Source organism: Spinacia oleracea, chromosome 6, assembly GCF_020520425.1.
Source record: "Spinacia oleracea cultivar Varoflay chromosome 6, BTI_SOV_V1, whole genome shotgun sequence".
Lineage (NCBI taxonomy): Eukaryota > Viridiplantae > Streptophyta > Magnoliopsida > Caryophyllales > Amaranthaceae > Spinacia > Spinacia oleracea.
In genome coordinates, this window is record NC_079492.1 from 12,851,374 (window position 1) to 12,873,112 (window position 21,739).

The 21,739-nt window shown below is 36.7% G+C and overlaps 1 protein-coding gene and 2 long non-coding RNA genes across 3 annotated transcripts; 1 reads left to right on the top strand and 2 right to left on the bottom strand.

Moving 5' to 3' along the window:
* Positions 1-2,084: 2,084 nt before the first annotated feature.
* LOC130462727 (uncharacterized) lies at positions 2,085-3,606 on the bottom strand. Its single transcript, XR_008923434.1, has 3 exons — positions 3,532-3,606; positions 3,122-3,235; positions 2,085-2,482 (listed from the first exon to the last, which is right to left on the bottom strand). It is a non-coding gene; the product is annotated as an uncharacterized lncRNA (long non-coding RNA).
* Positions 3,607-3,626: 20 nt separating this feature from the next.
* Positions 3,627-4,575, bottom strand: LOC130462728 (uncharacterized). Its single transcript, XR_008923435.1, has 3 exons — positions 4,194-4,575; positions 4,014-4,111; positions 3,627-3,871 (listed from the first exon to the last, which is right to left on the bottom strand). It is a non-coding gene; the product is annotated as an uncharacterized lncRNA (long non-coding RNA).
* Positions 4,576-10,670: 6,095 nt separating this feature from the next.
* On the top strand, positions 10,671-11,492 carry LOC110775941 (cysteine-rich repeat secretory protein 4-like). The gene has a single exon (XM_021980536.2). It carries the CDS (start codon positions 10,671-10,673, stop codon positions 11,490-11,492), a length of 822 nt encoding a protein of 273 aa, XP_021836228.2.
* Positions 11,493-21,739: the final 10,247 nt, after the last annotated feature.

Sequence of the window (21,739 nt, forward strand, 5' to 3'; positions counted from 1 at the left end):
CCCCTTTCTTTCTCTCTCTTAATCGTCTTCTGATCTCCCCTCAACCTCAACCTCAACCCTTGCCTCTTCTACTCTCTCACTTCTCATCCTCTAAATTTCTAGATCTACTCCAGCCTTGAAGATTCTGCCCCAATTTCAAGAAATACGACAAAATGTGAACGAAATTTAAAGACTTTGAGGTATTAATTTGTCTCTGATGTTCTGAATTTGTTGGATATTCAGGTTCTTGCCTCAAGTTGAAATTTTTGTTCGATTCTGTGAATTTAATGTCCGTTTTCTGTCAATTCTTTCTCCTGACTTCATATTCGACTCGATTAATGTATGTTTTGATCTGGGTACATTTAGGTTTTCTACACTTACTATTTTTTTTGGTCGTTATCTTTTACTAATATGAATTTCTCCCATTTGTGTTCATTCGAATGATATGTCCAATTAGGGTTTTCAATTTTTTTCCCATTTCGATCTTTTTCAGCTTAGGAAATTTGGGAAAGAAAATATTGTGTAGATTCGAACTTGAAACCCTCCAATTGCCGGTTAGTTTAGGGATAAAATCATGCTTGGATTTGTATGTGATTTGACTCAGGGGCCGTTTTTTTAGTTTCAAGGTCTACCAGGATAACTAGAAGATAGTTTCCCCTTCACACTGTCTCCTTTATTGATCCAGGTCTTACCAATTTCACCATCTCTGTTTGATGAAGATAGGTTGGCAACAGAACATTTGGATGTAAACAGTCTTCTTGTGTCTTCTGAATTCTGGGAGGGGGGGGTGTTAGGCAGCTTTGTCGTGGTCTCATTTGTGGTGAGCTACAAACAGTGGTGGATGGAGGAGTTATGTAGAAGGCCAAAAACAATTAAGACATATACTTGAAGGATTTTGTTTTACTTTATATGGTTTGTGATGGCAGATTTTTTTTTTGTTTTTTTTGCTTAAATGCTTATGGTATCTCATACTCTAAGACCTTTCCTGACGTGGAGATACGTTTAGACCTTTCCCCGCTCTAATAAACAAACTTGTAGTGCATAAAGGGGGGTCAAAGGCTCCAAGCACACACTATAAATTTTTCATATGCTTTTAAAATCATTTGGAAAGGCATTAAAACAGTTTGTCGGTATGCGTTTGATTGGGCTGGATGATGTTGATGTGCAGATTTAGTTGTAGACTTCTTTTAATTTTAGGGGAATTATATGGAACGCCTATTCTTGAATTACATTGACTGATTTCTGAGGTGATTGTAAAAAACTCAGTTTGCAGCTAGATATTTACCGTGCCTTGTTTTTCTTCACTCCATGTGAAGCTGTTTAGAACTTTATTCTGGGCTTTAGGTAATCACTTTTGGCTCTTAGATTAATGTCACTGATTAAGATCCTATGATTATTGTGGTTCTTGGGGGTACTTGATGATTAGTGGCTTTCGGAATTTTGGGTGTTTCAAAGACTTAGTTAATCACTCTTTAAGTTTTTCTTTAGGTTGTAGTATCTTTCAAATCTTATTGAATCCATGCTTATTTTTCATTAGTTAGCATATATGGTGAATTAAATTTCACAAGATATGCTAATATGTTTATTGATTACATTGCTAAAAAATAGTCTGGTTGAATTTTCATTAGTTTAATGTGGTGACTCAGTGAGCAATGTGCAAGTTATGAATGTATATATTCTGGCACTAGTGGAAAAAGGGTCATTTGCATCGCACTTTTAAGCACATTTGCGTCGCACATCGTGCGTGGCAAAAGCTCTCGACGCAAATGACTAAAAGTCATTTGCGTCGCACATTTGTGCGACGCAAATGAACCTTATTTGCGTCGCACATTTAGCAAATGTGCGTTGCAAATGACTTTTCAGCACCATGCCTGAAAAGTCATTTGCAACGCACATTAGCTAAATGTGCGACGCAAATGACTTTTAGGCGAAAAAAAAAGTCATTTGCCACGCACATTAGCTAAATGTGCGTTGCAAATGACTTTTTTTTTTTAAAAAAAAATTCGTTTTTTAATATTTTAGTTACAACCCAATAAAAGGCAAATTCACCATAGATCACCCAACATGTTGATAACCTAACTACACTTTTAACATAAAAGTTTAAGTGAACCATAAACGAATGAGGCCCAAGATATCATTCAAGCAGATGAAAAAGAAAGTGGAGATGGAAACAATAGCCATGAGATGAGTAACTTGAATATGGAGCTGAGTAAAAACAGCAACAATCTCTAGGAAGTTGATGACCAAGTTGCAAAGACAGAGAAACTTGGACTGCAACAGACTGCAGCCATAAAGTTAGTACAAGAAGCACTTAATGCAAATATGATGCAGAGTCATTTCATCAACAGCCAAATCCAGTCCAAGAAATGGCTAATAGTTCTGTCAGAGAGAGAATTTCAACTCCTACAACCTCCATCGAAAAAAATTGCAGCTAAGGTGGTGAAATAGATGGAAAAGTGACTGGTAGATCAGCAGAAAAGCAACAGCAAACAGGTAAAAGATCCTACAAAAAGAACCAGATGAACATAAGAGTTCATGAAAACAAATGTCCAAGAGTTTCAGCAAGCTCAAAAAATTGTTTGTGCGTGCAAAATTCATCAAGGCGATGGAAAAACTGAAGAAAATAAACCCACGCAAACCACAATACTTATCTGATGTACAAACTCATAATTCTAGTTTACAAACTTTTAATAAACTTCGCCCGTATTACATTGGAGTTGTAAGCTCCTACAACAGTTGAAGCAATAGAAACTCACCGAAAGACACCTTAAAACATTCTTCATGATAGCCATAGTACAACCTACGCAACCTGCTCTCTGTTTCATTAGAATAAACAACTTCCCAACTGATCATCACAAACCTCAGGATACTTGCAAGTTTCATTAATAATAAAACAACCATAGCAAGCAGGCATATATACACTTCCCAACTGATCATCACAAAGACTACCAACCAGAAACAACCAAAAATAAAGGTTATCCAACATCCAAGTTAGATATGGTTACATATGAAGCACCCATAATAACCAAGGTTATCCTACGTCTTCCTGACAGTCACAATATATAAAAGGAAAGATATGCCAATACAATCAAACATCCAACACGGTCAGAAAACAAACTTTTCTAGCAAGTAGAGAGCTTACTTATTGATGATTTCAATGAACAGCATAACTAAACCACCACTACCCCGAGTAGCATTAGCCATCTGTTGAGCGGCATTTGCGATTTTTAGAGCCCGCTTTAAGCAAAGTAGAACCCTGCATAAAGGAAAACCAATTAAATACACGATAAGGAATTCCAAACCCCAGATCAACAAAAAACTAACAACTTAAAAAAAAAAATCAAAATCCTCAATTTAAAAGTTCAAAATACTCGAATTGACAAACTAACCAACACGATCAAACCCTATATTTATAATAAAACAACTTCAATCCTGCTGTGAGAAACCGGTTACAGTAATTGGCTAAGCTGAAACTGTCATTCGACAGACCGATAGTAATGCGTTGAATAGAAAAAACATTTCCTTATTTTACTAATTGAATAGAGGCCTCACCTTGGGAGAAAACCAATGGCACTGACCCTCACTCAGTGGAGTATCCGAACTACTATAACTGCAGTTGAAGAATACAAATTGGTTGTATCCTCCTACATTCACTAAATCATATTAGAACAACACAACAAGCATCAAACTGATGTTTAAATTTGTGTGAGCACAATGTAAGCAACAAAAATATCAAAACAACTAAAAATATGAAAGAAAATAGTTTAACTTCCAAAGAACTATTGATTTTAAAAATTGAATACTCACCAAGACCAGGACTATCTCTGAGCTCATACTTGATATGAGGCTGCCTCCCAACAAACCCATCACCCTCTACAATATCAGGCACCATCTGAAATCAAAATCCTCAATCAAAAGTTCAAATAATTGCTAAAAATGTTCGAATTTACAAACTAACTAACACAATTCATCAAAACAATATAAAAAGTAAAAATTAATTGAAGTTGGATTCATGGTAAAGAGGGGGGAAATACCTAAGAAATAAGGTAATCAATGACGGCGGCGACGTTAACCGAAGATCCAGCTCCAACGGTTTGGCGTTTCACCCAACCTTAAAAACCCTAGAAATAGGCTGATAAACAAGAACCCTTGAAATCTTCTATACACCGTAGGCTGATAAACAAGAACCCTAATTAACATAAATTGCACTGTACCTAAATCGCCGACGAACTAATTCGCAGAATTGGATCGGAGACTCGCTAGCAATCGAGCTGCACTGCTTTGAAATGTCTCCTTCTTCGCGGCGGAATCTAGGATTTTTCTCTTCGAGCCGTGTTTTCGCAAATCTTGATTTTTCCGGGTAAATTAAAGGCAAAATACGTATAGTGGTTAGAGGAGATTTCAAATGAATGAAAGATTGAGAGGTATTGACATCTCATGAATGGAGTTCTGGAAAGAAGAAGAGAGAGAAAAAGAGGGGAGAAGGAATAATTAAAAACTTCCGAATTTTTTTTACCTCCTCTGCGTCGCAGAATTACTAATCTGCGACGCAGGTGACTTAAAGAGTCATTTGCGTCGCAGATTAGTAATTCTGCGACGCAAAGGAGGTAATATTTTGCGTCGCATTATTACTAATCTGCGACGCAAATGACTCTGAGAACATTTTAGAGTCATTTGCGTCGTAGATTAATAATTCTGCGACGCAAATGACTAATTTTAAAGCTTAGAACTGTCAATTGCGTCACATGTTTAAATGTGCGAGGCAAATGTGGTGATGCAAATGATTGTTTTTCCACTAGTGTGGTGTCCTACAGTATATGTGAAGTGTTGGCTACTATATTTTTACTATATCTTAGGAGTAATCCTGAATCCTGACTAGGACAAGGCCCCTTGCTTATGTTTTCTGTCATCCGATATGCCGATCTATAACCATGAAAAAGGAAGAGTCAATCTGGAATTTCAACAGAAAGAGGAAGAGGTTTCTCGAAAAGTTGATTTTCAGTTATATGATATCTTTCTTAGTTTCCTAATAGTTTTTTTTTATACATATTCATGGTCTTTTGCTGATTAGGAAGGACCACGAACATTTGTTAGCGTTGGAAGTCTGCCATTACGTCCGGGAGCAGCATCTCCTGCAGTTCAGAAACCTACAATCAGGTCTGTATGATTTTTACGTTTAACACTTTGTAAATACATTGCTTAAAAGGGTCTGTGTTGGTGCTTGTCACTACTACAAAACCATTGGTTTCTGGACGCTGACACCTCGACGCTTGGCTATATGCGTTCCGAGGAAAATGAGTTTCCTCTTATTTAAGACGCATTTTGCCGTCTAGGACTATCTAGACAACCTTGCGCGTCGAAAGTGCACATGCAAGGCACGTGTATTCAAGTTTCGTTGGAATATAATGTTAGTACTCCAGTATGATTTAACAAATGCCCGCTCTTAAAATAAAATCGCCTCCCACGATCTGTCCCTCCTAACTCCCAGCAACCACATCTTCTCTCAAACCCTAGACCATCTCATCTGCAAATCATTCCTGGGAAAGGACTCAATTCACACACTTTCACTTCGCCATTGCCTTCAGGTTTGATGCGCCTTCAGCTTTTACCTTATTTTAGTGAATTTTTGAGGGATTTTTTGGGGTTTAATTTTGTTAATTTGATATAATATTTTCGTTTTTTTCCTTTGAATTCCTCCTCTCACCATCTGCGTTTTCTACTCAATTGCGGACTTGCGATAGAGTGGCAGAAAACCCCGTCAAAGATTCTTCAACTTCACTTCCTTGTGTTGGACGGACTTTCCGAGGTACTCATAAACTCACTTGAAATGTTTTTTCTTACAGATTGTTAATTAAATACGATGAAATATGTGAATTTGCAAATGTTGATTTGATAATTTTGACCCTTTAGTTTTGACATGGTAAGAATTATTATGATAAACATCTGGATATTGATCAATTTGTTAAGAGTTTATTTATATATGCTTGTTCGTATTCTAAAGTTTTGGTATCTCGCTTTTTATTATTTTATCTAATTCATATTCTAATGTCTCGTATATAGAAAGATTATAGAGGGTAATTTGTTTAAATGTTTAGTTAATTGATCTTTTAGAATTGCATAATTACAGAGTATTTAGCTGATGCTTGTTTGGTGTATGGGTTTTAGGCTTGATGTGTGTAACTCTGTTGGCCTCTTGGCTTTGGTGTCTTTTTTAAGTGTTCTGGTGTTTTGGTGGTAAGTTGTAAATTGTTAGCAATTTCTTGTTTGCCGTAACTCTCTTTTTGGTAATATTCTCTTACTTTTTCCCCCATTTTTTTATATTGTATTACCCTCTTATATGTGTAAATAATGTGTTGGGCTAGTTGAGTACTGACTTCTACTAGAAATAAATAACAGAAGAATTGTCACTATCACTACTTATTAGAAGAGAACATACTGAGATACGACTACTGATTAGAGAGAACATACAGATATACCACCACCATTCAGCCATCTCTTAGTCAAACTATAAAAAAGAAATAACCTTGAAGTAACAAGTTAAAAACTAATGTTTTTCTCTCCATTGTCTTCCTGTATACCAGATCAACTAGCCAGAAGCTAGAAGCCACTCCTGTAATCCTTTTCCTGTTCCACAAAGTCACCAAAATTTACCTCAGATTAGAAGATATATATGGCTTTGGTATCTTTTTTAAGTGTTGTGGTGTTTTGGTGATGACTTGTAAATTGTTAGCAATTTCTTGCTTGCCTCAAACTCTCTTTTTGGTAATATTCTCTTACCTCCCCCCCCCCCCCAAAAAAAAGTTATTGTATCACCCTCTTATATGTGTAGTATGATTAATTATAAGAAAATAAGAGACAAATAATGTGCTGGACTAGTTGAGTACTGACTTCTACTAGAAATGAATAAAAGAAGAATTGTTTGAAAATAATAGTCTATAATGTAACAGATCATAGTTATTTTTAGTTAATTAATCTTTTCATCCTGATTTTCCATGTCGTACACCAAATCTTTTCATCCTGTTATTTGTAATATATGCATAAGTTTTGTATAATAGATATGCATATGTTTGTGCAAGGTACTTGACCGAAATGTGTAAACAATATAGTATAACCGGAATGTATTAATATTGCGAGGTAGGTTTAGGTTGCTGATGTTAATTCTTTTGTTTTCTTGATATTTTTCTAGCATAGATTCCTTCAATCATACTCCACGAGCCCATACTAGAATAAATCACTAAAGGATGCTTATTAGGTTTCAGTATTGAACATGTCTCAGACTCCTTTTTTTCTCCACCAGAATTTAGGGCCTGTTTGTACCTCATTTATCTGAAGCAGACATATAAGACTAGACTCTAATTTGCAATATTATGGAACCAAATATGTTGGAAACTCTTATTTCCAATTGTAAAGAGGTAAAGAACTTTAAATAGAAGCCTAGACATTAAGACTAGAACGACAAGATATGGCAAAGGGGGACATTCTTCTAGTTGTTGGTCAAGTATGCAATTTTTCTATGGGTTTTTATGCGATGATTAGTTTAAGTTTTGTGGCTGTGAAGATACGAATTATGGATGTAGCCTCTTCACTGTGATTTTTATCGACGCTTGCAGTTGGGAAGATTAATTTGTAAACTCTTCCAATAAACATAATGGATAAAGCAAAGGACCATTTACACTAAGCTGTATTGTTGGTCTGATCCCCATTATCCTATACCTATTATTTATCTTGATCTCTACTATTAGACCCCTGCAACATTATCTTCATCGTGATCCACGCTCCCTGATTTCTTCAAACTTTCCACAGGTTAAGTAAGATTTATGCAACCAATTGCCAAAAAAAGTTGAAAGATGTAAGATCATGTCAAAGATTAATTATCGTAATATATCAAGAAATTAATAATTTTTTAATTAATCTTAGTTTATGTGACTTTTGTCTAAAACTACTTTTCTCAATCTGTTGTTTATGTGACTTTTGTTTGATGTTGCTTTTCTCAATTAACTTCAAGAATAATTTTCTCCTCCATGTGCTCTACCATATTTGTCTCCCGCGTTCTGAATTTCTTGTATCTTTAGGTTTTTGTGAACTTTTTGTTCTAGATCTTTGAATGGATGGGTCAGTCGACAATGAAACTATTATGTGTTCGTCTCTTCTCTTATTTTCTGTAAGACTAGACTCTCATTTTACTGTAAGATATCTGGGCATGATATTATGACATATTTAAGTGCAGATTCTTCTTTGAAGTTTTTAGACTATGCACTGGATTTATTTCTATTTTTTCTGGATTTGCAGGCTTTACTGTATTAAGTGTGCTAAATGTGCTGAAGGATGAGCCTGGCATCAGTTCTTTGAAAACAGGAACTTCAATTTAAGTTGTTAAATGCCTTTAATGTAAACACATAGTAGAAGTGTGCATAATATTACAATGTTAATGTACGGTACTAATAATTATTTTGTTGTAGTTTATATCAATTTTGAATAAATTCATGTAAGACTCATTTTTTCTTCCACTTATACATAAGTAATGAATATATTTCCTTGTCGTTTATTCATTTTGATCTATAAAGTTTGTTTTACCTTCACCAAATTTTCTTTTTGTGGATAATCTTTTAAGTACATCGTCGGTTGGACCCCCGAAATGATAATTAATAATAACTCTTAATTATCGATGTTATTGTAATTAATATTATACAAATAAATCTGGACGTTTTTTATGGTCGTATTATCGTGCTCATTTACAATTAAAGTTCCCCACAATACAAATTTCTGGACGCATGTAGGTGTCGAGAACATCAAATAGGAAAATGTGGGGCAAAGTGGGAAAAAATCTTGTCCACGCCATAAATCAGATTTATGGACGCTTAAAAGCGTCGATACTGTCGACGCTGAAGAAAAAAGGTAGACGGAAAAAAGCGTCACCATTTTCGACGCTAAATAGCGTCGAGAATAATCTCGTCTTGAATTTTCTCGACGCTTCTCGAAACCGTCGAGGGCTAATATCTCGACGCTTATAGGCATCGAAAAATGGTCTAAAAAGCGTCGCTAACAGGCGCGATTTGTACTAGTGTCCTTACAAGTCCCATGGTTTTTACGCTTCTCCTCGAAGGGGTTTTCCATGTACAATTCGTTTGGTGTTGATTCCATTATATTCTTTCGCATTTGATTATTAGTTGTTGTCTATTATTGGTTGTTTGTTTGGTTATTGTTCGGTGAATTATTTGTGGGATCTTGGAGTAGTATTATTTGGTTGATTGTTGTGGAGGTGATCCTTATGTGTAGTTGATATACTACTTTGGTCCTATCACTTAGATGCTTAATGAGAGTTATTTTTATTAGAGATTGAAAGAAAATTTCTTTTTAATAAGATTTAGTGGCACATTAACATTTTTATGGGAAAAAGAAAAAGAATAAGAAAGAATAAGAGTTGGTTCTTAAGAGATACTGCATTTCCTGTAGGTTCTGTAGGGTCTGTTTCCCCCTTTAAAGTTTGGTTTATCATGAACATAATTAGCCAGGAAGACCCCCTAACCACGTGGGTATGCCTATCTCTACTCTCTTTGTTTCCTCCCTATGGGGTATTTGGCTTAGGAGAAATCTGTCGGTGTTTAAAGAGGAGTCCAATCCAATTAAAAATGTGTGGAATAAACTCAATGGTTAGCCAAAGTGTTCCACTCAGCAGCCCCTGTCAAAAAAAATCAGCCTAACTCTGTCGTCTTGGAATTGATTTCTTCTAACCTTTGTGTCCAGACATGATATACAACAATATACAGGTACTCTGATGGTAAATGGCACTGGCAATTGCTGGGAAAACTACAGCTACGGCTGCTCTTTGTGCGGAAACAATGGCCATCTTCCGCTACCTAAAGTGGTGCCATAAAAACGCATGGAGGGATGTTACTATAATTTCGGACTGCCAGAACGCGGTTCGGGGTATAAACAGCACAAGTAGCCCGCCGGATAGAATGACTAATATTTATGCATTTTTGTAGGGAGAACTTTAGTTTTCATTTTTCACCTCAATATTTAAAATATTAATTTACTCCCCCCTTTTAGTACCCGCAACACTTGTATTTACGTGTAATTTTAGAACTGTTTGTGGGCCAAGTAGTGCATACAATGAATAAATTAATGTGTAAGTGGTGTTAATTAATGACGATATTTTTAATTGCTTATGTGAGAGGGAATAAAAAATGCTTGCAAGTGGAGTAAAAAGGTGAGAAATAATAAAGAATTAGTGAGTCCCATACTAAAGGAGGAAATGTTGCAAGGAAAAGCTCTTTGACTTTTAAGCATAAAATGAGGATTATAGAAGTAAAATATACTAGTAGATTTTAACCGTATTCAGAAACGCTTAAAAGAGTCAAGTGTTGCAAGCACTTAATATACAAATCTTGACGTAGTTCTCTGTTAAGACATTTTCAAGGTCAGAACATCCTAGTTACAATTAGTTGGATCCATGTCGAAAGGAATGGTAATTGCAAGGATATAATGATCATAAATCTAAAAGTCAACTAATGACAAAGTACCAAAGTAATAAGCTAAAACCAAGTTGTAAAATTAATTAAGGAGTTGTTGACTTTTCTCTCTATTAGCTAGGCAAATGATAACATGTCGATCATGATCTAACTAATAAATTCATCCTCTAATTATAAGTCAATAATATCAACTCCAATTCCATTAACAAAATTATCAAAATGAAGAGGCAAAATGTTATGATTATTGTTTTCCAAATCCTCCTCCTTACACTAACCCAAATCGCGTCGGCCGAAACCATAGAACCTCAACTTGATCTAACAGGAGGACAATGCAGAGAAAGTGAAATCATAAACACCACCAGCACATACTACACCAACATCCTCACCGTTTTATCAAACCTCCAATCCTCCTCCTCCGCCGAACACTTCCTCAACACCTCGGTCGGTCTCGGCTCTAACCGCGTCAACGGCTACTACGTATGCCGACCCGACGTCTCTCTCGACACCTGCGAGGCCTGCGTCAACGCCACCATCAGCACCATAGACCAATTCTGCTTCGACAGGAAGGAGGCCACCATTTGGTACGATGAATGTATGATTCGATACACCAACAACTCCGTCTCCGCCACCGAGGGAAACGGGACCGACCCTTGGTATTTCAACTACAGCACTTTTAACGTCTCCGCCACCGATGGTTTCCCCGCCCTGGTGAACACCACCATGCGGGGGTTGATTTCCGAGGCGGTTTCGCCGGATAATGTGCATAAGTTTTTCGCTCATGGGAAGGAGAACTTCACTGCTTTCGAAGGGTTTTTCGGGATGGTGTTGTGTAGGCCTGATATGACTGTCGAGGCTTGTGAAAGTTGCTTGTTGACAGCGTTGGGTAGGATACCTAGTTGTTGTGTCGACAGTTTGTCGACATGGACTACGATTATGTTGCCTTATTGTCAGTTGAGATATGATACTGCGCAGTTTATTTTTGATGATCAGCCGCCGTTGTCGCCGTCGTCAACACTGGCTACTCCGGCTCCTTCTCCTTAATTTGGCTCCATTGGCTACTCTAGCTACTTGTTTTGTCGTACGTTACATCCAGTTTGTCGATTTGTTTGTCGCCTCTTAGAACGAAGAGACGAAAAAAATTTGTTTATTTAGTGTGATGAATTTGATATCTGAGTTATATTATGACGATTGATGAATTGAAGATCTAGCTTTAATTTGGGTTGTTATTTTTCTTTTCTTTTTTGTTTTTTTGGTGTAATTTTCTTCATCCGACATTTTAATTTTCGTGGGTATGTTTCTCTTCTCGATGGTACAAGTTTAATTATGATTCGATCATAATAATTGAGAGGTTAGTTGATCAGTATTCAAAAGTGATAAAAGTTTATTTCGATAATCTTTCGTTCCAAACAATTACTTATAGCACAACCTCAAGTCTTGTATGAGACCGTCCAGGCGTCCACATGCACCATCATTTGATGGTGTGACGTGTTCACACTATATGGACTAAATTCTCATTATATTATCAATTTAAATCCGGCAAATCTCATTCATGTGAAGGCAGAGGCTTCATACTCGTTTATTGAATATTATTCCAATGCCTTTCTTTGTGCTTTTTCACTTTGTCCACCTTACCTCAATTTAAGTTAATAGGTTCTTTAAAAAATAAATTAGTAACCTTTAAATGTAGTGATAGGTAACTTCTCCCACAGAATCATATGTTTATTGAATATTGTGTTGGGTAATCCAAAAAATATCATGAAAGATCTGCTATGATCTTCAAGAATTCGAGTGAGGGGTAACACTCGGTTGGTACAACAAAGGGAAAGAGATGTTACTTTTTTTATACGGAGTAGTTTTAGGGGAGGTGCCTTTTAAGTTTAGGTATGTTATTTTTGTAGTTTAGACATGTTACTTTTTTTATAATTTTAGAGGAGATACTTTTATTGTTTAGGTATGTTACTTCTATAGTTTAGACATGTTACTTTTTTTATAAGAGAGTAGTTTTAGGGGAGGTACCTTTTTAGTTTAGATATGTTACTTCTATAGTTTAGACATCTAAACTATATATGGACCATGGTGCACGGTGAGCATGATGCACCAAAAGAACATATGTGTATAAGAAAAAGAACATGACACTACGACAAAAGAACATGCGTTAAAAAATACAAAAATCAATACAAATAAACTCTTTTTCTCTCTCTAGGATTTTCTCTCGGTGCGCATACTCTACACGCGACACTGTCGCCTTTGCAGGAGAGTCATGGGGAGGAAGAAGGGTGGCAGCAAAGGGAACAGTAACAAGACACGGGGTCCGAAATCCTCGTCGGCGGCCATGAAGCACCGTTCAATGACGGAATTAGCGGGTATTCCAGTTCTGGAGGTGGCGGTTAAGGAGGAGATTTTCACTCCAGTTTCGGGGTTGGCGGAGCTCCGTCGATAATTAGAAGTTAGGCGCCAATGTTCTGAGTGGTTAGGAGTGGTGCGAGGTGCTCCGACCACCGTGGATGCGAAATCCACCAGCTCACGGGAGGTATGCTCTGTTTTTTCTTCAATGTCTGATAAATCAGCTGATATGCCATTAAATGTTGATGCAATGATACATGTTAGTCCTAACTCAGTAAGCAGGCCGGATTTTCATAGACCTAGAGTCAAAATTACACAGGATGATATATGTGATGAAATTCAATTTTGGGAATCATCTGTGGTCTGCTTTGTGTTGGGGGCAAATCCACCATCTCATGTAATTGAGGGTTTTGTTCGACGAATTTGGGGGAAAATGGGTGTAGACAAAGTAGCAGCTCTAGGTAATGGGGTTCATATTGTGCGATTTACTACTCTGCAGAACAGGGACAAGGTGCTCAATCTAGGGTACCAATTTTTTTTGATAAGAAGCCTTTCATTGTGAAGCCATGGGAGAAAACAATGAGTATCAATAAGGATGAAATTCGATCTGTTCCCATTTGGATTCAATTCCCACAGTTGAACTTCATGTATTGGGGTGAGAAGAGCCTGTATAAAATTGCAGGGATGGTGGGGAATCATATGAAAATGGATCAAGCCACCAAGAGAAGAGAGAAGCTGCAATATACTAGGGTCTTGGTGGAGGTGTGCCTATCACAGGAGTTACCAGAGACAGTGGAGTATGAGAATGCTGATGGAGAGGTGGTTAGCCAGAAGGTGGTGTATGAATGGAAGCCAACAATCTGTGATGTGTGTAAGGGTATGGGGCATTCCACTGACCAATGCACCAAGAAAACAAAAGAAGTTTGGAGACCTAAACCTATCCCACAACAAGCACAGGAGGGTGAAGGTGATGGGTTTCAGGTGGGGTGACAAGGTCCCTTAGGCCAATCAAAACCAACAAAGTGCATACACCCACACCTGTTAGAAACTCTTTTGATATACTGGACTGTGAACATGTATCACCAAGGAGCTTAATGGAGGGAGAGTGTGTTGAACAACCAGGAGACCATGTTGTACAGGGGGTGATTTCCCCTAGCCAACAAGGATATATAGCATCCTTTGCTGGAAAATAAGGGGCCTGAACAAAAAATCAAAGCAACATGAAATCAGGAATTTTCTCCTGAAAAACAACATTCAATTGTTCAGCCTCTTAGAAACAAGAGTCAAGGCTTCAAACCTTGGCTCCATGTACATAACTGTTTGTCCTGGTTGGTGTTTTTCTTCTAACATCTCAAAGCATGCAGGGGGAAGGATAGTTATTGGGTGGAACCCAAACTGCTTCACTGCCAATATTGTTTCCATGACTAGCCAGCTCATCCACTGTCAAATCACCACATGCAGTAAGAAAACAAGCTTTGACTGCACCTTTATGTATTCCATGAATGAGGCAAGGGATAGGAGAGTTTTTTGGGAAGATTTAGAGGTGATTGCTAGAAGTGTTGGAGGTGCTTGGATCTGTATGGGGGATTTTAACAATGTTCTAAATCTGACAGATAGAATAGGTAGCCCTGTAAGACTTGGAGAGGTCCAACCTATGAGAGATTGCTTCTCAAACTGTGCCATTGAAGATATAAAGACTGCTGGCTGTTTCTATACCTGGACAAATAAGCAAGAAGGTACCAATAGGGTTATGTCAAAGATTGACAGGGTGGTGGCAAACCAGCTTTGGTTAGACATGTTTAGTGATGCAGTGGAAAATTTCCTTCCTGAGGGGAGTTTTGACCATTGTCCTCTATAATTCGTACCTACAACCATGATGGCTCTCATAAACCTTTCAGGTTCTATTATATGTGGTGTAATTCACCACAGTTTGGTGAAATAGTGCAACATGCTTGGAGAGTAGATATTACTGGTTGTGCAATGTTTAGAGTATGTTAGAGATTGAAGCTGCTGAAAAAAGAGTTTCATAAGTTGAACAAAGAGGGTTTCAGTGAAATCCATGCTAGAGACACTGCTGCTTTGGCTTATCTGGTGGAAATACAACAACAACTCCACCAGAACCCTATGAATGATGACCTTAGAATAAGAGAAAGTGAAGCCAACCTTGTCTACACTTCAGTTCATAAAAATTACTTGGAATTTCTGCAGCAGAAAACCAAGGTGGAATGGTTAGCTACTGGTGATGAAAACACCAGGATGTTCCATCAAATTTTGAAGAAAAGAAGACAAAAAAATGCCATATACTCTATTGTTGATAGCAATGGAGCATGGAGAGATGATCCCATGGAGGTGAAAAATGCTTTCCTGGATTACTACATGCAGCCGTTAGGCACCACTACTCCTTCCAGAACTCATGTGAACCCTAAAAATCATTGCTGTGGGACCTGTACTCAATGAGAATCATCATCTGTTACTTGCTCGAAGTGTAACTACTGAGGAAGTAAAAACTGCAATGTTCTCCATTGGAAATGACAAGTCTCCAGGCATGGATGGATATGGTAGCAAGTTCTACAAACAGGCATGGGGTATTGTAGGGCCTGAAGTAGTGGAAGCAGTGCAAAAAAAATTTGAAAATGGAAAGCTTTTAGGAAGCCTAAATGCCACATCCATTACTCTTGTCCCTAAAACCAACTGTCCTACTACAGTCATGGATTTTAGACCTATTTCCTGTTGCCATGTGGTGTACAAGTGTATTACAAAACTCATGTGCTCAAAATTGCAACTGATTCTTTCAGATATAATTTCTAAGAACCTGGGAGCTTTCATCTCAGGTAGAAGCATCCTCCACAATGTTCTCATCTGTCAGGATTTGGTTAGACATTACACAAGGAAAGCAGGGCCTAAAAGTTGTATGATTAAAATTGATATCAAAAAATCTTATGATGCTATTGATTGGTGCTTTGTGGAAGAGAAGCTTAAGGCCTTAAAATTCCCTGATCACTTTAGTAAACTCATTCTGGTGTGCTTGACTTCCACAAAGTACACTCTTCTCCTCAATGGTAGCCCTCATGGGTTTTTCTCAACCAAGAGAGGAATTAGACAAGGGGATCCTCTCTCCCCCTTTCTTTTTGTTATATGCATGGAGTATCTTTCTCGCACAATGATGTACATAAGCACTTTACAACAATTTCAGTTCCACCTAAGATGTTCTAGTTTGGCTTTAAATCACTTGTGCTTTGCTGATGATGTTCTGTTGTTCTGTAAAGGAGACTAACAGTCTGTTTTTTGCATGATTCAAGGTCTGAATCTGTTTTCCCACACCTTTGGCCTGGTGGCAAGTAAAGAAAAAACTGCTATCTATTGTGTGGGAATGGAAGAAACTGACATTCAGAGGATTGCTTCAGCTTCTGGTTTCTCTTTAGGATCTCTTCCCTTTAGATACCTAGGGGTTCCAATAAGCTCAAGAAAGATTAGAATTGCTGACTGTGAACAATTGGTGGATAAAATTACTGCAAGAATCAGAGTTTGGAAGTGTTGCTCAGAAAGATTGGTGTTAATCAATGCTGTGTTAATGAGTATTCGTGTCTACTGGGGGCAAATCTTTCTCCTCCCCAAAGTTGTCTTTAAACAAATTACTTTCGTCTGTAGAGCTTTCCTATGGTCAGGTGATGCAAACAGCTCAAGGTATGGATATGTGAGTTGGGATAAGATGTGTGAGCCTAAAAAAGCATGTGGGCTTGGTCTTAGAAACATTATACAGTGGAACAAAGCAGCAATTGGGAAATTAGTATGGAATGTTGCTCAGAAACAGGACTTACTGTGGGTTAAATGGGTGCATGAGGTGTATGTGAAGAATGGGGATTGGTGGGGATTTGAAGCTCCAAAGTCTGCAAGTTGGAGTTTCAAATGTATTTTCAAAGTTAAAGCTGAACTTGTGCAATCTGTAGGGTGTAATACTTGGCCTAATGGTCAGTCTTACTCTATTTCTCAAGTGTACAAAAAGCTTCTCCCAGAGGTTATTCCACCTTACTAGTCCACCCTAATCTGGACAAGGAATTTGGTTCCTAAACATAGGTTTATTCTATGGTTGGCTATGATGAAAAGACTCCCCACCTGTGCAAGATTGTTTCATATTGGTATCAATGATTCTGATGCCTGTGTGATCTGTGGAAGTGCATCAGAAACTCAGGACCATATCTTTGGCTTTTGCACCTATGCTGTTGGTTGCTTCTCTGCTGTCATGCAGTGGTTACAGATTCCTTATAGAACTGTTGGTCTGGACACTTTGCGCAGATGGATTAGGAATGGTTACAAAGCCTCACAATGGAGGAGGCATGTTCTCCTTGCTGCAGATGCTGCCACAGTTTACATGATTTGGCAAGTAAGGAACAAAGGTTACTGGGAACACATAATTTGTAGGATTGATAAAACTGTATAGCATATACAATTCCTTGTAAAAAATAGATGCATTCATACTATAGGAAAGAAGATTAGTAGTGTAGATAGGGAGTGGACTAATTCCCTATAGAGTGTTTTTTTATCTTTGTGTGGTGTTTCCCCAAGCTCTTCTTTAGGGTCCCTCCTAGAGGGTTCGTTTTGTAAGAGCTAACCTATGGGGCGTTTGTTTATTTGAGCTTTCTAATATACTTTATTCTTAACAAAAAAAATAAAGAACATGCGTTATAATAATTCACTTTTTTGTTATAAAGAATATTATACTTCCTCCGTTCCGGAAATGTCGCACCATTTGTTTTTTACATTGAATAACCTACGACTTTGCCCATTTTTTGTGATTCGTACGTAATGAAATTTTAGTCATGTGAGGTCATGTTAGATTCGTATCCGATAAATATTTTCTAACTATTATTTTTTTATTATTTTACTTGCACACGATTATAGATATTAAGAGTCAAAGTAATGGTTAAAAGAGTAAAAGTCAACCATGTTGCTATATTTCCGGAACGGATGAAGTATTATTTTCACTATTTATTAAAAATATAAATAAAAGATATATTCATTTTCTTTTCACGTAACCAGATGTTCTTTTGATTATATACTAGCGTTCTTAAGGTGTACCATGCTCACTGTGCACCATGGTCCACCTTCTAAATTGTGTTTCGACATGTTACTTTTTTTATTATTTTAGAAGAGGTACTTTTTTAGTTTAGGTATGTTACTTCTATAGTTTAGACATGTTAATTTTTTTATACGGAGTAGTTTTAGGGGAGGTACCTTTTAAGTTTAGGTATGTTACTTTTATAGTTTAGACATGTTACTCTTTTTAGAATTTGAGAAGTGGTATTTGTTTAGTTTAGGTATGTTAATTCTATAGTTTAGACATGTTACTTTTTTTAGTTTAGGTATGTTACTTCTATAGTTTAGACATGTTACTTTTTTTATACAGAGTAGTTTTAAGGGATGTACCTTTTTAAGTTAGGTATGTTACTTCTATAGTTTAGACATGTTACTTTTTTATATAATTTTAGACGAGATACTTTTTTAGTTTAGGTATGTTACTTCTATAGTTTAGATATGTTACCTTTTTTTATATAGTAATATTAGTAGTAATTACTTTAATAGCTTTAGAAAATATTAGTAGAGTTACTAAGTGATTACTTCTTTTTATAATTTCAGTTACTTCTTTTTATAATCCGCCCTCAGACGTTCCATCCCCAAGAAATTAAAAACAGAACAAGATCGTCGTCATTCAGATGATCAAGTGTTGGAATTATTGCGTCAACACATCAACACCAATAATATGAAGTTTAAAGATGTGAGTGATGCCAAGTTAATCCTAGAAAAGAAACTTACACCTACTGATCTGAAATTAGCAAATATTCAATGTGAATGTATCACACCATCAAGTTGATGGTGTGACCGGTCACACAAGAGACGCGCTGATGATAGCACAAACTCTATAATTTACAACAAGTGTAATTAATCATCGTGGAAGTTGTATGTCTTATTATTAATTTTACCTCATGTCTGTGACCAGCCACATTATCAACTTGATGGTGTGACGTGTTCTCACTTATAAATAAGCCCAACGCGTTGGTTAATGGATTATAAAAGTAACATCAACATAGAAAATAAAGTAACATCAGTCTATACAAGAACCTCTAACATGAAATTGAAGAAACTGCAATAAAACAAGAAAAGTAACAACAAATATAATGTATAAGTAACACCATAGAAAGTCACGTAACATCAGTCTATACAAGGAACCTCTAACATTAAATTGAAAAAACTGCAATAATTAAAAGTAACACCAGCGTAGAAAATCAAGTAACATCAGTCTATACCAGGAACCTCTAACATAAAACTGAAGAACCTGTAGTAAAACAAGAAAATTAACAACACATACAATATATAAGTAACACCAACATATAAAGTCAGGTAACACTAGTCTATACAAGGAAACTCTAACATGAAATTGACGAAACTGTAATAAAAAAAAAAAAGTAACAGCGAATACAATGTAGAAGTAACACCAGTCTATACAAGGAACCTCTAACATGAAATTCACGAAACTGCAGTAAAAAAAAAAAAAGTAACAACGAATACAATGTATAAGTAACACAAGCATAAAAAGTTAAAGAACACCAGTCAACAACCTTCTCCAAACTAGATGCGCGCGAGGGAGTTGCGAACGCGCACTACAACAAACAAGATTAAAGAGGGCGAAAAAAGTCGCCCTCTTTGATCAAAATATCGCCCTTTTAGCTTTTAAGGGCAAAAAAATAATCGCCCTTAACTCGCCCTGTTATGTTCGTCCTATTAGCTTTCCAGGGCAACACTATATATTCGCCCTTTTTTATCAAAATCAAAGAGGGCAAATAATTTTCGCCCTCTTTGTTTGAAAACAAAGAGGGCAACTTAAATCTCGCCCTCTTTGATAGTTTTTCGCCCTCTAAAACAGTTTAAATAGGGCAATTTTGTTTGTCTTGTTTGTTCAAAATCAAAGAGGGCAACTTGATAAAGTCGCCCTCTTTGTTCTATTTTTTATTTTTAAAAAAATAAATCATTGGGGGTCTGGTAAATGAAACTGACACAAGTTATAAGCAAAACAATGCTTCAATATAATCCCTGATAATCTTTTATATTAGCCAGGACAAAAATACAGAACTTCTGCAAGTAAATTTCTTGCAAAAAGTTTTATTCATTCCTCAAGAAAAATGAAGGGGAAAATGATTACAAATGCTAAAACCAGAAAGAGGGAGAAACATTGGTTCTGCCAAAGAAATTTCACTCAAAATATGTGTGATGCCCGTGTCATAATCAAGTATTTACCCCTGGCGATTGGACTCTCAGTCATTTTCCGAAGAAAAAAGCCCCAGTTTCCATGCTTCATCTAGACAATTTATAGCAGATTCATGATTCCTGGGATCCACATATTCTTCAAACAAACTACATATTTACGTTTCAAAGTAATAGCAGAATACAGACGAGGTACTGATATGCTTGCAACCTATTTGTATTTATCCATGATTGTTTTGCATTTTCTATAGCTTCATTTGTAGAACCATGCTTGTCCTACACTCTAGGTCCTTTGTCCTTGTTCAGGGCAAGATAAATGAAATACACAAAGCCCATGAAACCCTGTTTTGCAGTTGATAAACAATAAGTTAGGTTTTGATCAAACATCTTATGAACATTAGTTCTTTATATGCAAAACACGAATAGAAAAATATCACACACTGACCAAAAACTGTATATGGCCAAGTTTGAGGAAGGAGAAATGTACCCCATCACATGCCAAGTTTTTACTGTACCTGAAGTTCTCAGCAAGAAGACAATCGTTAGTGTTCGAGTCATCTCCACCAATAACAACAAGACCATCCAAATCCAATTTCAATGCTGTCTCTAAGCTTGTTTGAACTGAAATCATAAGCAAACAATCAGATCTCAAAGTGAAAATCAAGCCAACAAGGAAGGATAGGGAGAACAAAGAAGAACAAGGAGTTACTTGCCTGTTCTGGAGTTTCAATCTTGTCTCGGCCACTACAGATCATGTCAAACCCACCCTGAACAATAAGTTATGCACTCTGGTTAAAATATAAACAAGAAAATAATTGGAGAGCAATATGGGTATCTGCAAAGGGTGTCCCCATTACCAACTACTTAAGGTTGTGTTCAAGGATAATTTTTCGCAAACACTATGAAACACCAATAAATAGTTCGTATTTCGTAATTGAAATGAACAGGAACAAAGGGAGGAAATCTAATAGTACCTCCCAGACAAATGTTAAAAGAAAAATACTTAGTATTTGGTAACTGAAATGAACAAGAACAAAATAGAACGCAGAAACTAAACAAGCAAGTAAAGATTATTCTTTGACATAGGCTTAATTCAGTATATGTATTCACAAGGGATTGGCAGCGGCTTGAATCATAAAATTCACGGAAGATAGGCACATGAAAACAACAAACCATAACATACTTGCCACTAAACGTCTTCTCATTAAGTTCAACTCGATCACCATTCTTTCAAACTAGGTACATAATTCATTTCACCATTACCGGACAACAAGGATATAACATCAAAAGACTTGCCAACCTCAATGGGAAAGTATTTTTGTAATTGAGAAACCTTGTTATTTATATCATCAGAGTATTCTGGGATCACTACCTTCAACTGTTTGGCTATAGGACACCTTACTCGCCGGGGATTTTTCTTCCCATCCGGAATCACAAGCCACATTGATTTTGCAACCCTTTCATAACAACATAGTAACTCGAGTTGTCTTAGCTTTCCCGGAAAAGTTTCTGTAGCTGCTCTACTAAAATAGAGTATTTTTGGATCAAAATATTTCTCTCAACATTCACATGAACACATTTAAAACTACCAGGATCACACTAGTGGAAAAAGGCTTATTTGCATCCCCGCATTTGCCACGCCATTCTGAACATGTGAAGCAAATAACAAATTTTAGCATAAAATTTAG

What these genes read in the sequence shown, in the direction of transcription:
- LOC110775941 (XM_021980536.2), top strand. Translation starts at nt 10,671, where the DNA reads ATGAAGAGGCAAAATGTTATGATTATTGTTTTCCAAATCCTCCTCCTT.